At 41.3% G+C, this 17961-nt stretch overlaps 1 protein-coding gene across 5 annotated transcripts in view; it reads right to left on the minus strand.

Annotated features, from left to right (window-relative positions):
* The window catches only part of usp22 (ubiquitin specific peptidase 22), a 74830-nt gene extending 57077 nt beyond the window's left edge, over positions 1-17753 (minus strand). For 3 of the 5 annotated variants that reach the window (XR_005204782.1, XR_005204781.1, XR_005204780.1), the window contains exons 1-5: positions 17318-17753; positions 8484-8616; positions 3483-3596; positions 3216-3317; positions 548-714 (exon numbers count right to left, since the gene is read on the minus strand). Coding sequence is in view for 1 of the 5 variants with exons in the window: in XM_037755961.1 (XP_037611889.1) it covers positions 548-714; positions 3216-3317; positions 3483-3596; positions 8484-8616; positions 17318-17437 (636 nt within the window). In the remaining 4 variants the exon portion in view is untranslated. The remainder of the gene's footprint in view (positions 1-547; positions 715-3215; positions 3318-3482; positions 3597-8483; positions 8617-17317) is intronic. The other 2 variants (XR_005204779.1, XM_037755961.1) reach the window with 1 other exon arrangement.
* Between the last annotated feature and the right edge of the window lie 208 nt (positions 17754-17961).

Here is a 17961-nt window from a genome sequence, read left to right on the forward strand (position 1 = left end):
GCTCTCGTCCTGTCGAGTTCACTGTGTCCGAAACACATTTTTTATCATCCCGGGGACGACATTAGAGTTGAGCCCTGACAGTACATGCAGTATTGTAGATTTGATTTACATCATGATTCCAGCTCTATTTAATAAAAATGAGTAATGGGTGAAAGGTAAATTCTAACGTTATCATGAGGTGTTCAAATGTAATCTTGTAAAATGTAGTTTTTGGCGAGATGTTTTCACAGCAATAGATATAAAAACTATTATCTAAAATAGATAATAGGGAGGGAATTATGACCTGTTTAACTTCCTAACAAATACCAGTATGCAAACGGTAATAAAGGAGTGTATGTTGAAGTATATGGGATTTATTGTTTTACTTTTCTTTTTTACCGTGGTATTGAATTGGTATCGAGAATTGTGGAATTTCACTGGTATTGGTATCGACTACTAAATTTCTGGTATCGTGAATTCTTTAGAGGAAACATTCCCTTTCGCGCCTCTTATCCCTGTTCTTCTACCCATTTAAACACATTCTCAAAAAAAAAAAAGGGACAGTTACCTCTTGGAAGAGTTGAGACATCTCACACACCAAACAGGAGTTGCTCTGCATCTCGCATTTGTGTCGGTCGGACAGGAAGAAGTCGCGCAACAGCGGCGTGTGCGTCAGCGCCTGCACGATGCAGTTCATGAAGCACGTGTTGCCCAGGTTTATCAGACCTCGCAGGCCTGAGGGGTTAAGATGAACAAGAAAAAAAATAAGAAGCGGGCAACAAAGATGAGACAAAGCGAGAGGATGGGTGGAAGAAAAAAGGGAGTAACAGAGAGAAAGAGCTGAAGAGAGACAGATCATTTTTCTTGGCTGCTGCAGTGGGGCATCTAAGCTGCAGTGCTGTTAACGGTAGATACACACTTCCCAATAATACCGTGATGCCCCTGAGGCAACATTGGACTGCACACAGGGAAACCCTTGTCAGATTACAGCAGACCCAAACCACACACAGACACAGACGAGGGGAGAGGGAGAAGAAGAGGAGCAGGAGAAGAGGAAGAGGAAAAGAGGACAGCGGAGGATGGGGAGGGAGGAAGGATGGATGGATGAGCAGCCAGGCCTGTAATTTCCCTCACCTAAGACAGTGCCAGGGATGTTAATGGTGCTCGAGCACATCGCTGCAGGCTGCTACAAAGGTGTTAAACGTATGCCAGCTCTCCTCACTCCCACACACGGCCAAACCCCACCGCTGCTTCATTCTAACCTTCCCCGTTGCTTCAAATATACTCTGCTGCTTCTCTCTGAAGACAGTGTATCAGCCCTCTTGTATTTTGCCTGATTGACCAGCTTTCACAGACGTATGTAAGACACTGTATAGTAGTGATGCACAGGTCAGGGTTTTTTAATACCCGTACCCACCTGACCCATTATGAGAGCCAATCCGCACCGCCTGACTGGCAAAAAATTGTGTTAATCAACCAGCGGAACCCAACCCGCCAACTTTATGCATTATAGTACGGCTGGGACGATTCACCTATCTCCCGATTCGATACTATCACGATATTTGGGTGCCGATTTGATTTTTGCAGATCGCAATTTTTAAGTATTGCGATTTTACAAGTATTGCGATTCGATACTATGATATATAGCGATTTTTGTTTACATTTTTTTAACACTAGACCATGGGAAAAAGTTGAATCATACACTTCTCGGGACTTTTACTTTGAAAAATCTAAAGTAAAAGAGTAAAGAGTAGAAAGTAAAAATTTTGATTTCTAGCATATATGTAGTCAGAGATGAAGTCAAATATATCAGTCAGGCATTAGTTATAAGGTTATTTGGTTCCAGCAACCAAAAATCAAGTAATGAAGACATTTCCCTCACAAATTCGTGGTATTTTCTTTTTAATTTATAAGGGACATGTAATGTTTTAAACTTTTGGTGAATACAATTTAATCAATCTTGTTTCCGTATATGTATTTTGTATGTACATTTCCCTTTGTTAACACCTTATTTTGAAAACTCATTTCGGCTCACTGCAGCTGGCTGCGGTTTGTTTTGGTTGACGGATATGGCGTCACGTTACCCAGACTACAACAATAAAAGCGGTAACTTTCTTCTACGTCTGCATATACTCAAATGAAGTACATATATCGATTCTGGCATTAAAAAAATCTATTTCAAAATCGTAAAAAAAAATTAATCACTTCACCGGCTGTGTGTCTCAAATGCTCGCTGCCTTGATAACCCAGCTGCACACGGACCACAGAGAGATGTGCCGAGGCTTTTCAGTTTGGGTAGAATCTAATGTTATGTTATCTCTGTTGATTCAGTTTGTTTGCTTGCTTCCATGGCTGCAGACGGCTGTGTTTGCATGCTAATTTGTTTCATATGGGGGAACGGGGGGTTGAAACGGGCAGTGGACGGGATCACACCGGCCAAAACAAAAAACACACGTTCCGGACCGGAGTGGAAATTTCAAAAGAGAACATACTGGCTGTAGCATTGTTGTCAAAGAAGCCAGTATTTCAATTCCTTAATATCTGATGACATATCATGCTCATTTCATGATTTATTACAGTACACAGTATATATTATATATTGGTCCTTTAAGATTTCAAGTTTCCATGCAAGATGCAAATTTTCCAAATATGCCTAGATGTGTTCTGTTTACAGTGAAGTAAGAGCTCAAACACAAAGGGTTCAAATGACAGAGAGGGAAAAGAGGTTCTGCAGCACAGCCGGTATGGGAAAAGTAAAGTGTTTTTTGAACATCAGAGCATATAAACATGTTCTAGTAGAAACTCAATGCAGTATGCCCCTGAAAATGAGCATAATTGGTCCTCTTTAATTGTCTTTTGCCAGGAAACCAGGTGAACATGTGAAAGAGGAATGATATATTTTTCCGGACACTTAAAGCAAATGAACACATTTCCTGAGTGGTAAACATCTTGTTTTTAGCTTGTGGTTTTTGGATGATGCATTTTAAAAGTCCCCTTTTACAGTAAGCGTGTTGATGTAAACTTTGCATATTTGTCGATGATGATGATGGTGGTAGTGTTGCTTCCTCTTTCTGTATTTATATGGTTTCCTTCTGAGCTCTCCATTCTGTCCCTCTCTCTGAAACTGAACGATCGGCCCAGATTGACATCCAGCTCTTTGCAGCTGCACAACCATCCTCTCCAACACTGATGTGTGTGTGTGTGTGTGTGTGCATGAGAGACAAAGAGATACTAACCAATAGTACAGTTGGAGGTGATTCTCCTCCTCTTGGGGTTGTGGCGGAGCAGCTCCAGCTCCCTCTTGGTGGGCTCCCACGTTGAGTACTTCTCCCCTATGCCTGGAACACACACACACACACACACATACATATTCAATGCATTGCATCCTTCACTTTAACCCTTGGACCGAGTGCTGTAACATTGTGTAACACTCCTGGGAGACATCACGCAGCTTTGGCACAGTGTGTGTATACAACAGTGTGTGGTGTTAAACGCTGTCGTACCTTGCATTTTCCAGGCTTTCCTCTGTTCCTCTTTGGCAATCTGTTCCATGTCTTTGTCATAAATGTAGTCTTGGCACATAAAACAGTAAATCCCTCCATACAGCAGGTCAATAGCTGGAAGGACAGACAGGACGAAGATGAGAGAAAGCGAAGGAAAACAAATAATGCATGAGAAAGCTGTTAGTCTAACGCAGGGACAATAAAGGTCTGCGCATCGCTACGAGCTGTGTGAACCGCTTAACTGCTTCATCTCTCAGTCTTTTTTCCTATTCAGGCCTCGTTGCCATGGCGTTGCGATTGCCAGGTAGCCGGGCTTATCTGCTGACATATCGGTTATCTGTTAACACCATCCAGGGAATGACGGAGAGAGCAATGAGGAGTCAAAGGGTGAGGAGAAGAGGAGAACTCCTTTCACTCCCTTCTCTCCTCACCTGCTCCATTACCCTGCAGCTACCTGTTTGCTGTTGCCATGACAACCTGCCTGTCGGCTTCCTCCCGGCTGTCATCCTCTGCAGGTATGGAGGAGGAAAAAAAGGAAGCTGGAGGAGGGCAGGATGGAGGACGGGAAGGAGGTAGGGAAGTACACTAAAGTACAGAACTTAAGTGAACTGACGGGAGAGGGGAGGAAAGAGAAAACTAATGGCACGTAGCAATTAAATTAAATCCTTTTACATTTCTGAATATATCGACAGGGTCATCAGGTAACCAAGGGAACAGGAGGAGGGTGGAAGAGAAGAGGGATAGTGCCCGATACAAGGCTGCAAACAGCAAATAGCTGTGAGTGAAAATGCATAAAACGGTTAGATGAAAGAGATGGAACGGCAAGAAAGAGGAGGAGGAGAAGCAGGAAGGAGGAGGAGGGGCCGGGGTTTAATGGAGGCTAATTCCACAGGGTTTGTTAAAAGACGACTTAATTACCTTCTCACCACTCTGTTGAGATCTGGCCCTTTCTCCCTCCCTCCGTTTAAGTCTGTTTCTCACTCTATTTTTGCAGCATTTCATTCAGCGGCTAACCTAATTAAACTTACAATTACACTCTGTGGGAAACACACACGCACACACACGCACACCAGAGGGGGTCTTCCTGAGCTGAGCGATAACACCGAGCAAAAGGAGGGTTGGTGAAAACAAAATTTCTCAACATCTGCCAAACCCAGCCTTTTGTCATGGACACCCCGAGTGTGAGTGTGTGCTGCTGCGGCAGGCGCTCTCCTCCAAACACTGCAGTGGAACGTACTTCACTCGCAGCTCAAACAGCCTAATTCTATTATGTGGAGAATAGAAGAAAAAAAAAGAACGCCACTGGGCGTAGAGCTGATATCGCAGCGTTTATTCTAACAGGATCATGCCGTTGTGTTGAAGATAATATGCCATTTACTGTAGCTTTTGTTTCTGCTGCCTCTGAAGTCTGAGCTTGTTTTTTTGTTCAGTGTTCTTATAAACAATAAAAAGTTGTATAAATGTGAGCACAATGTCGGTACACTACATCTCTATGCAGCTCCAAAACAATGCCTGTGCTCCAAAGCTGTGAACTCTACTCTGTATTTTCGGGCCAATGTAGGTAAAACATAATAATTATGGAGCCGGGGGAGGGGGTAATATTTCGAGAAAGAACGAGATTAGAGTTACGAAAAAAAAAAAAATTGGATATTCTCTAAACTTAAAGTGGTAAATTTATGAGAAAAACCTCAAATCAGAATGTTGTTTTTTACTGATTAGGCCCAATTCACTGCAATGTATCTTCAAACTCCGGATGCTTATGATTATATGGCGATTCTGGCCTAAATTCACAAGTATTTCCCCTATTGAATGTGAATGCAAAGTATGCCTATAATTTGATTAGGCATAACACACGGCAATCTCAGAGAATATCCACATTTTTTTCTCGTAAATTTACCACTTTAATCGCAGAATATCTAAGTCTTTTTCTTGTAAATTTGTGAGTATTTTCTCGTAAAAGTACCACTTTAATCTCAAAGAATATCCAATTTTTTTTCTCGTAAATTTATGACTTCAATCTCAGAGTGTTTTCTTGGAATATTACTTCCCTCTACTATGTGTAAAATCATGAGTGGCCAATATTCACGGTTGAAAAAGCTCAAAAGATTACGTACTGTGTATCCTGTGACAATTTAGAAATTCAACCTGCAGCAAACTAAACTATAATACGGTCCAGTCCTTTGCTATCATCATGTCTGTTGTCACTCGCATCCATTCAGCCCAACCACAAAGCGAGACCACTTAAAAAGGTTAGCCCGACTGATACTGGATTTTTGAGGCCGATACTGATGTCCAATAATACAACAGTGTATTAGGGCCATTGAAGGGGGGAAAATAATAATTACAGAGTCGGGGAAAGGGGATAACACTCCGAGAAATAAATCAGAATAGACTATTTTCACCACTTTACCTCGCCGTCAGACAGCCTTTTCCGACGAGGAACTGAAGCTGTTATATCGCTCTACTCAAAGCCACCAGACTTCATTCAGAAAAACTAATTTTACCTCGCAGAACACTGGAGTTGCTGGTCTACCGCTGCATCGATCGGTTAGTTTGTTTGTGTTATTGTGTGGCTTTCGGATACGAACTAACGTGGCGTCCACAGCAGTACATCGCTTAGCTTACATGCCGGTACTCCTGTCTGCATCTCCAAACTGGGGGCATGCCGATGGCCAACCAAGTTACCCTAAGTAATACAAACTGAGTGGTTAAGGATATATATAGAACATCATCATGCAGAAACCTATGTCAGGTCACGTGGGAAAACGTTTTTAGAAGGGCTTGGGAAAATAATATTTTGACACTACAGCATACGTACTTCTATCAAAATGTGAATGTTTGGATTTGAATACATAAGGAACACCACTGGGAAGCTACAGAATGATATAAAATGCAAATATTAATATATGCATAAATTAGCATATTTCTGTCAGCCCTTAAAGACTCTAATACACACTCATGCCACCCCATGAATATTTCTCCAGGTCTGGTCCTAGCCTCGAGGCAGACAAAGCCTGACTGAGACACTTGTGTTATCATTTCACTTGTCACCCATCTGTATATCAATAGAACACATTCTTTGCGCAAAGTTCAACAGACAGCCGTTTACAGGTGAATGCCTTTTCCAGTCTGCTTCATATTCACGAGAGACTTCACAAGACTGCAGACTCTCATCAGATGTTTAGCTGTGTGGGATCAGGTAACGCGCAGCAATCTTCTCTGCAATAATTCGGTGATTTTGAGTGCAATGTTTGGATTATTACAGGCCGTGTGTCCCTGTGGGAGTAGCGCGGATAGGGAAAACAGCCAACTGTTCTTGGTGTTCAGCAAACACCCACGTCTTTGTTCGAAATCTGGAGCCATCCAGATTGTGTCTGTTTTGATGCAAATATTCTATTCAGCGAATTGAAATGCAACTTTCTCCATTTCTCACGGCGAACGCTCGCCAGCAAGGCGACCTTCATGCGAGTGGTGGTGTGAAACAGTGTTGTTGTTGCATCTCTGAAAATAGAAGCCTTCTGTGTCATTTTTTAAATTATTTTTTTGGGTCATTTTTTGCCTTTATTTGACAGTGTAGAGAGAAATGGTGGGAGAGAGAGAGAAAGGGATATGACATGCAACAAATTGTCAAACAGTTGCGGTTTGCGGTAATGTGGCATGCGCTGTAACCACTCTGCTACAAAGGCGCTTCCTCTGTCATTTTTAAGGGAGAATATTTCACTAAATCCAAAGCAGATTATTACTGAAAATCACTGATGTGCAATGTTTTACATCACTTTCTCTGGCCTGGAATAATAATCCTGTCAAAACAAGGCGGAGGAAGCTAAAACGGGGAGGTGTACCAAATGAAAGTAGATTCTTATCCCATGTAAATGCTTCATTTTAATTCAGCCACCGAGACAGGCCTCTGTCTTCATTCATTGGTAAGTTCACTAATGAATGTTTTCACTCTAATGATGACTACACGAGGCCAAATGCACAGGTGACATTAAAATCCCCCATGAGGCCAAGCCTGTTACGCTGTGTTGCAATTAAGTTGCGCCAGGTTGCGTAACAATAGCACTCTCTGTTGCTCTTGATTATTTTGCTTGATTAAAAGGCATCACAAAACCACAACTGTGTCACAGCTGGGCTGGTGAAAAAGTCCAACATGTAACCGACTTAAAGGGGACATATCATGAAAAAGTCACCTTTTCAGTGCTTGTGCACATACATTTGGGTATCAGGGGTGCCTAGCAACCCACAAACTGTGAAATAAGACAACCCAGCCAGTTTTTTTGTGGGCTGCCTAGATCAGATTCATCAAGCCATTCAGATTTAACTCCCCTTCCTATGTCACACGCAGGCTCATTAGAATATACCACCCTCAGCTTGAGAACTACCTTTGCAAAGGTGCGCCATATTTTCTCGCAAGACAATCAGAGCACGCTGGGCTTTTTTGGGAGGAGGCTTTACAGAGACAGGCGCTAAAACAGAGCGTTTCAGACAGAGGGTGAATACAGGTATATTCAGACAGACAGTATGTGAAAAATAATGTAGTTTTTTTGAATATTAAAGCATGTAAACATGTTATAGTAGATACCCAAAATACAAGTATGAACCTTAATTTGAGCATGATATGTCTCCTTTAAAGCTTAAATATAGACATATAAACACACACGCTCTGGTGTTTATGAACTGTCAGTGCTTTATGCAATCACACCAGGCTACATCTTCATTAGCCACTCAGCTGTGTAATTAGCCCTTTTAGCAGCCTTTGTTTTGAGAGAAGCAGCATTACTGACGGTGTGTGTGTGTGTGTGTGTGTGTGCATCATGTTTATACAAGTGTGAGTGTGTCTGTTTAGGAGGCAGGGACCAACTCATTTAAGCAACGGGGGCTAATTGCAGGTCTGGATGCCTGGTGTTACACCATGTGCACAACAGAGCCCTCGAACCACACCTGCTCCAACTGCACCTATGAACGCTTTTGTGTATGAGAGTGAGTGTGTGGATGCCTTACCTAGGTTATGCCTTTTACTCTTGGCGTGTTCGTGGATGTGTTTTTTGGCAAAGCAGGCGAAGAAGACGCAGTAGAGGCAGGAGTGGAGTCTGTTGAGGTGGGCGCCGCACATGTGGCAGATACACGACTTGGCCTGGAAGAGAGGGGGGAGGGGAAGGCATGAAAAGAGAGACAGAGGGAAAATATGATTAGAAGTGTTGCACCAACAGACAAATGATCTAATTCACCATGTTAGGTAACAGCCATACTTCCATAATCAATTAAGGTAAACTTAAAACCTACCTATTCAGCCAGGCCTTTGATTAATAATGGTTATTATTTTATTCACTTATTTTATTGTATTTAAGTTGTAAAATGTTATTCTATTTTACTGTTATTGTATTAATCACTTATTTTATTGTTTTAAATTGTTCATTTTTATTCTACTTTATTGTTATTTTATTAAATCACTTATTTTATTATATTTATGTTGTATAGTTTAATATTTTATTGTATTTAAATTGTAAATGTTTCTTCTATTTCATTGTTATTTTATTAGTCACTTATTTTATTAAGTTGTATAATTGTATTCTATTTTATTGTTTTATTAATACCTTATTTTATTGTATTTAAATTGTATAATTTTATTCCATTTGTTATTTTATTAATCCCTTATTTTATTGTAAATTGTATCATTTTATTCTATTCTTTATTTTATAATCCTTTATTTTATTGTATTTAAATTGTATACTTTTATTCTATTCGTCATTTTATTAATCCCTTATGTTATTGTAAGTTGTATCATTTTATTCTTATTCTTTTATTTTATTAATCACTTATTCTATTGTATTTAAGTTGTGTAATTGTATTCTATTATATTGTAATTTTATTAATCACTTATTCTATTGTATTTAAGTTGCATAATTTTATTAATGATGTATTTTATTGTATTTAAGTTGTATAATTTTATTCTATTTTATTGTTATTTTATTAATCTAGTTTTTACTTCAAACTGTTTTACTTCTACTATCACAGTCATTATATTGATTCCATTTTCTTTTTATCATTTTATTGCCTCGCGTGCATTGGTCTCAAATTGCCCGATTGTTAAATTGCTGAATTGTCTTTTCTGTTGTCCACACTGGTTCTGTCTTATTTACAGCTTGTCAGTTATCTATGAAGCACCTTGAACTGCACTAACCTGTATGAAAGGTGCTATACAAATAAAGATTGATTGATTGATTGATACAACGACAGCAGGGAGATCTACATTGCGTGGGTGTGACAGTTGGTCTGACACATGTAGGAAGTTGTGGTGGACCACATTTTGTTTTTGACATTTGAAAATGTCAAATGTCTCTTCAGTTACAATTGTAATCATTTGTTAAGGCCAATCCTGACATAGCTTCATCATTTTTTGGATTCTACCGCTATCTAAATAATCAGTTTTCTATCTAAGTAAAACAACATCCTACATAGCTTTTCTTCAACCTCTGGGATGTTGTGCACAATCACAATAGGTGGCTGGAAAGCAATCTAACAGAGACATCTTTTTATGTGTGTATGTGATAGAAAAATAAGTGTGTGTGGCTGTACAGTATGTGAGACTTAGTCATTGAGTGAAAGAATATAGGCCAAAAAAAAACCTCAGGCCCTTACATGTTTTTTGCTGCAATAATGGCTAAAGCAGCCCGTGGTGATCATGTACGGTTCATGTAGTCAATGTGTAAACCTAAATTGCAGTATATGATTGTTAATGATTAATACATCCATCCATTACTTGTAACCACTGTACACCATGGACAGGTCGCCATACTATCACAGGGCTGACACATAGAGACAGACAACCATTCACACTCACACCTACGGGCAATTTAGAGTCAACAATGAACCTAATCTGCATGTCTTTGGACTGTGGGAGGAAGCCGGAGAACGCGGAGAAAACCCACACTAACACGAGGAGAACACGAAAACTCCACACAGAAGGTTTGCTCCATGCCCTGATTAACACATTCCTCCTATATATTCTGTTTGATAGTCATGTTGGAATGATGAGGTTATAGGAGGAGAGGGGGGGTGGGCATGACTGCAGATGGAGGGTTGATAGCGATAGTTCAAAAGCATGCAGATGTAAAGCTGGCATGCCAACGAGCCAGCATGAATATGAGAAGGTGAGAAGAAATGAGCAATGCCTGGAGGAGGAGAGTAGGAGAAGAGACAGAAAAGACATAGAGGAGGTGGAAGAAGATACGGAGGGCAAAGAGGCGAGACAAAGACGGAGGGAGAAAATCTAAGACAAGATATTAGAAATTTAGATGCTAATTTGCAAAAGGTTGATTTCAATGTCAAATTCTGTTTGATGTGTTCACAAAATGTGTTCTGCTAACTAAAACTTCAGTCACCTCCCAAAGAACATACACGCAGAATGTAATAGTTAAAGGATAGTTTGGATGTTTTAAAGTGGGGTTGTATTAGGTATACAGTATATCCATAGTCAGTGTATTACCTACAGTAGATGATGGTCAGCACGCCCCCAGTTTGGAGAAACAGACAGGAGTTACCAACACGGGAACATAGCAATGTATAAAACGGACAGCAAAACGGATTTCAGCCACCTAAAAAAACAATCCCTATCAGTTAAGTGTGTGCTATATTTAGAATATTTTCACTGCTTTACTTTGCCATCAGAAAGCCCTTTCTGACGGGGAACTGAAGCAGTTATATCGCTCTCTTCAAAGCTACCAGAATCCTTTGACAAAAACAGCTATTTTGCCTCACAGAACACGGGAGTTGCTGGTCTACAGCTCACTTTGGTGTTTTAAAGGGTAAAGCTAACTAACCGATCAAGGCAGTGGGATGAGAGAAGGGATGTCTGATGGCAAGGTAAAGCAGTGAGAATATGCTAAATATAGCATTCACTTATCCTGATATTGATTTTTTTTAGGAGAGCCTTTCTTTTACGTGGCTAAAATACGTTTCGCTGCTGTCCCCATCCACAGCAGTACATTGCTTTGCTTCTGTGTGCGAACTCCTGTCTGCTTCTCCAAACTAGGGCAGTGTGGATCTCCATCTACTGTAGGTAATACACTATGTACCTTGTACAACCCCAATACAAAACACCAGAACTATCCCTTTAATAGAAAGAGAATGGATGAAAATGGATTGGAATAGAATTATTGGTGTGTCTGAAAGTGGACTGCAGTGGTCAAAACTGAGTTGTAGTAGTGTCCCAGTCCACCTATACTGGCTGGTGCCAACAGGAAAAAAAACATTTGAGAATGGCTGACACCAAATAAATGCCATCAAAATCTCAGTGGAATAAATATGTGCTGGAAAGCACAAAGAGCATAGAAAACATTGTAAAATAGGAACTGAGCAAAGCATTTCCTATTTTCCGCTGTTCTGCTACATTGCCTAGTGCCCCCTATGCCAACATACTTTGTGTAGGCTGTTGCAAGCTAATGTTGCGTGAGAATATGCATTTAACACACTGGTTTGAAAGTGGAATGACGGTGCTACGGCAGCATCTGATGCATCACTGCTACAATCTTTTGTCTAGAAAATGTCAGACAATAGTGTACAAAATATTTCCCAGATCCCAAGGTGACACATTCAAATGACTTGTTATGCACGACCAACAACGCAAAACCCAAAGATATTACATAATAATAATGAATAAAGAAGCAGCAAATCTCCACAAGTGAGGGGCTGGATCAAGGGATTGTTTAGCATTTACATTTCTTTTTAAAAAATACTTAAAATATTCATCAATTATTAGATTAGCTGTTGATCCATTTATCTTTATTCATTTGTCTATTGACATACAAATAAAATGACATTTCAGGTCTAAAGTGTAAATATGTCTACTATCCATTACATTCTGTCTAAAGAAACTGTTGACATTTTGGGAAATATGTTTAATCACTTTCCTCAGAGAGTTAAAGAATCTTTAATCAGATTCAAGTAATATTCAAGTCAGATTTTTACATATTAACTATTAAAAACCAACCTCTGATGCTGATTATTTCAGCATATGCTCGGCATGCCAGCCTAAACAAGGACATAGATTCAAAATGGAAAAAGCAGAAAACCAAAAAACACTGATTCTTATTCCAGTCACACACTCACCCCTCCATGCGTAAGTGCTTAGACAGCACATGAATTATGAAAAGGCATCAATATGCAACAATCTCTCCTCACTCATTCTTCCAACTGTCAGTGTTAACGGAGCGCATGTGAATTTCTCTGGTCCCTGAGAACATCGTATTCATGTAGGAATCTGTGTCTGCCCGTCTGTCAACTCATCCTTACATCCTTTGCTGTCATGCCGGTTGAGTATCTGGAGTAGTTATGGACCTACAGTAGTTCTGATTTAGCACGCTGGCCATGTACGAACTAAAGAGGCCACCCACTCAGTAAGGCCTTGTGACACCCAAAGCTCTGTCCATGTCATATTTCCGCAAGCCCTGCGATGTCAGTGACGAGCCATCTGCCGGAAAGGATGTTATTTGAGAAGAGCAGTAGAGGGTAATGGGCTGGAAAAATCCTGTTTAGAAGTGTAAGTGAGGACGTTATCACACTGTCAGCCAAATGCAACAACATCTGTCTGGTCCATTGAAGGTGAAGGCCTGCTGCCCTGCATCCAGAGGAGGTGAATTAAAGGACTATTCCCTCCAAAACAAAGACATTTCACCAAATACTGCTTATTCATGACAGAAATAAGACATGTAGTGTAGGAGGTGAGAAGGAAGTTACAATTCAAAATAAAAGTGATATTTGATGTATATAGGAAAATGACTGCAATTGAAGTCACATTTGCATTCAACAGCTGTTAATGCCAGGAGTACACTGCGCTAACGTGAAATATTTCATTGACCTTCTGTCTTTTTGCCACCAGCTTCCAGTTTACAACCCATTGGACCTCTTTCACAATGATTCCGTTTCTGTGTTGCTGAACTACAGTAAGTGGAGGCAGCAGCCGTGATGCAGGCTGACAGAAGACAGCCTTATGCTGCATTCACACCAGATCAGGCGGTGCAGCAAAAACGCATGTCTGCCCATTCATTTTTAATGGGGGTAGTGCGTTTGGGCTACAGCGGCCACAGAGGGGTGCAAAAAAAACAAAACGCAGCAGTCTGCGGCGGGAAAGTAGAAAAATAATCAACTTTTGGAGATGCGCAAACCATCACGACATTACGCTATGGTGGCTAATCACGTAACCGGCAATCCAGAGCTGTACAACCCAGCCGTGAGCAAACAAGACGTTAATCATCAAAGTTAATGGGCCATTGAAGTGACTCCCCCACACCACTGTACAACACTTGATCTGGTGTGGATGCAGCCTTACACCGATTTCACACCAGGCAGCTGCGAAGTGCGGCTCGCCACAATAATTACATCTGAATCAAATGGCCGCAGCTCACAGAGCTCGGGAACGCCACCGTAGCTTTTCATAGACATTGCATGGTAGCTCGCTGCAAGCTGCACTTTGCCGCTGCTCTGGTGTGAATTCGCTAAATGCGAGATTGGTGGCATTTCTATTGCCTCCACACGGCTCTCAACATGGCGATGGCTGAGCTGGCGGCTCGCAGCTAACAGTGCTAACAGCGCTAACAGTGAAAACAAAGGCAACAGGGCTGACGGAGCTAACAGTGTTAACCTTAGGAGGAACTGGAGGGTGGGTGTTAAGCTTCTGTGACGATGTCTTCGTTCGGTACAACGTTATCAGCTGTAACTGCCGTACGAGAGCAGAGCAGAGTGGCAGCCATGAGCTAACCAGTGGGGCACGCTCACATGCATGAACATGCACGCGCAGCCGACCCAGCTATGTCAACAAAGCACAGAGACGCTCGGATTACAACACACAAAGACAGGGAGGCTCCTTTACATAGCAAATAGTTGTTTGCTGCTATATTAATGTTCCGATATCGCATAGAGCACCTTTAACAGGACTTAACAGAAAAGTAATGCTGATTCTGGCACTGAGCTCAGAGTTGGAATAGGATGAATACATGATTTAGTTGGTTTTATTTTGCGGTGGCTTGGTGCACACATATACATGTGCAGCTCCTACTGGCTGATGTAGTGGGATTATTTGTAAATGAAACATGAAGATGGGTAATTATGAATGTGGCATCATTTAATGTTATATCATGGGGGAAATTTAAATGCATTTATCCTGCAAGGCTCCAGTCATCGTTCTCCATTGCAGTGTGTTGGGAAAAATGCATTTGTTTCGTGGTGGACTGATAAAATCCAATGCAACTTTCATTCAGATTTGATTAGACACCTCTGAGATTGACACTGCAGCAAGCCAAAGAGTGGAGCCTTTGAATTCTCAAGGTGAACGAATGCTTAAAATTCAATCCGTGTCTGAAGGTCAGTCTGATGCAGACTGAGTGTTGATCGTGACGGTCAGCTTAGAGTGGAGAGTGAATGATGGGATTTCTCTTTCAAAATGATGGGAGAAAACTTAGGCAGATGTAATCTTTTTTTTTTCTAGGGATATTGACGGATATGCAACATTTGTCTTGCTCCTCTGTAACCCTGCTACAGATAACCAGAGGGGATCGATAGTGGGAGCAGCTAGATTGGAACATCTGCATAAACCCATGGTATTCCTCCAGTGGCTAATAATGCACGATAAGCTTATGGGTCCTGGGATTGCTTCCATACAAACACAAACAAACCGAAGCACATGCTAGGGCTAAGGTTAGACTGGAAAAGAACATAGGACTCGGGCTATGTATTGGCAAAAATCTGGCGATAAGATAATGATACAGGGGATACGATTCAATATACTGCGATAGTGTAAGCAAGGCGATATATTGCAATGTTTTTAAAAATTTACTTTTAAGAAAACTGTCAATAGGCAAAAATAACACATTTATATTGCATGCAAAAAAACTGCCTGGTTTTTGCCCCAAACTGCATGTGATTATCATCAGGTTGGCATGTATGTATAGGGGAGACTCGGTTTCTGGACAACATTTGTCAGTTTTGAGTTGTTAATTGATTTCCAATAATAAATATATACATATTTGCCCACTCCCATGTTGCTAAGAGTATTAAATACTTGACAAAACTCCCTTTACGGTACATTTTTAATGGATAAAAAATGTGAGATTAATTTGTGATTAGTCGTGATTAACTATGGACGATCATATGGTTACTCGCGATTAAATATTTTAATCCATTGACAGCCCTAATATCGTTATTTTCTTACACCCCTACATATGATTAATGAATGTGATGGAAAACACAGTCTTCAGAGACATTTAGAGCAAGTCCCTAAATGGAATACATGCAAGGGCTTCCTGTGAGATGCATGCTCGCATCTGAGTGGAAAACTGAGCCACGATCAATGAAAATGTAGTGCCATAGGGAGGTAATGCGCAGGAGGGATGTGAGCCCTTCTGCCAGCTTTGTCTGCTATTCAGGGTAGGGCCAGGACAGAGAATCAGGCAATTATGGCAGGAAGAGACCCTGCAAACATTTACACCATTTATTTCAGTAAACATGCCTCCTGGACTACCAGCTCCCACTGATCCCATGGCAGATGACAGGGGACACTGGGTTGCCCTGGAGCAAATTTGAGTGCAGGATGCATGCAGCCAAACACACACACTGAAGATACAAGCACAACATGTTAATATTGTGGGAATCTTTACAATAAATATGAGTCAATAAAAAGGTGTTTACCTCTCTCTTAAAAGGTCCCATATTATAAAAAAGTGATATTTTCATGTTTTTTTATTGCAGGCTTGTTTTTTTATTGCAGGCTTAAGTCCTATATAAATACTGTGAAACTATCGAACCACCCAATCTACAGGGAAATACACACAGCCCGTATTCAGAAACTCTGCATTTGAAACAAGCTGTCAGGATTTCTGCCCATTCGTGATGTCACGAAAATACAATATTAGACTCTTGACACAATTTTAAACAAACGTTCTAAATGTGTCCCAGTTTATTCCTGGTTGCAGTGTATGTGAATGTCATCAGCCGACAGGAAGTACACATGGACCCAAACTGTTGCCTATCAACGCAATTCTGTTGCAATTCTGTAAAAATGCGCTAAAACGGAGCGTTTCAGACAGAGGGTAAATACAGGCATATTCAGACTGACAGTATGAGGAAAATAAAGTGTTTTTTTTAACATTACAGCATGTAAACATGTTCTAGTAGAAACACAAAATAAAAGTATGAACCTGAACATGAGCATAGTATGGGACCTTTAAGATCACACACTGTACCCATGTAGGCTGACTGGTGAGGACACACACACACACACATCCTATTGCTTTACCAGTTATATTGATCCTGTCATGCCAAGTGCAGAGATAGCAATGATGCATCTGTCATTATGTGCTCGGGTTTTGCAGGATAACAGGTATAGAGAGTAGTTGATTTTAAATCAATTAATGTCCCCCCAAGCGAGGAAATCCCACCGTGTAATGCTGCCCTGCGGTCTGCTGCTGCTGCTGCTGCTGGTGGGAGGAAGTGGAGCACACTGCAGGCACAGATCCAATGCAAACACATCCCACAGCAGCTTTCTGATCTATTATGCGGTCGGTAGCTTTTGAAGGAAGCTAACGTGAACTGCTGGTAGTTAGCTTCAGTTCTGGCTGCTGTGGAGAGTCTGTCAGGTGTTGTGGTTGAGGCTAGGTACCGAGGATAGTGGGATAGTGTTTGACTGAGAGTTTGGCATTCAGAGTGTCGGGTGTTTGTGTTGTTTTGGAAGGGCGGGGAACCGTCCACGCAAACCCAAATACACACACACACAAACACACAAACAAGCACAGTGTGGCGTACGTTAGGTTATGTTAGGTTCTAGGTTCCCTGTGACTGGTTACCTTGCGTTTTCTGGTCTCGGCTGAACCGCTCCAAACGAAACACTGATAAATGACCCTCAGGTTCTGCTTCCAGTTGTCCACTTTGAAGCCGTTGACATGGGGACAGCCTGCGGGACTCATGGTAGTCCACAGCACCCTGCTGATGCTGTTGTCCTCTCTCTGGGGTGACGAAAACCTGTTCAAATCCCTCAAACGCAGACCCCAGTCTGGAAACGGGCTGGCTTGGTTGCCAGGTTCGTTTATCCACCGAATGTTCAGGCTAACTGGACATGGTGGCAGGAACGGAGGCTTGCGCAGTATCAAACATTCATTTCCAATATTCCTCTATTGGACATACAATATAATTTAAGTCCAGAGCAGCGCTGTCTGTATATGTGGTTCTTACATGTTAGCAAGCTGGCTAAAGTTGGTTAGCACTGGAATTTCAACGGTAGTGTCGTCAAGACCCACCTCATTCATATCAGTGGACCAATGAGAGGCTGGGGCTGCGCTTGATTGGCGTGTGACAACTTTCTAGTCCCGCCTCCGCGAGGTGGATGCTGCGTCGTGATTGGTTCCATTTTTCCGGCAAAACCACATCCGCCCATGCCTGGAAGCTCATTGGCTAAATCAGCTTCATTTTATCAATCAAGAACGTTACAATG

This window comes from Sebastes umbrosus, chromosome 20, assembly GCF_015220745.1.
Source record: "Sebastes umbrosus isolate fSebUmb1 chromosome 20, fSebUmb1.pri, whole genome shotgun sequence".
Classification (NCBI taxonomy): domain Eukaryota; kingdom Metazoa; phylum Chordata; class Actinopteri; order Perciformes; family Sebastidae; genus Sebastes; species Sebastes umbrosus.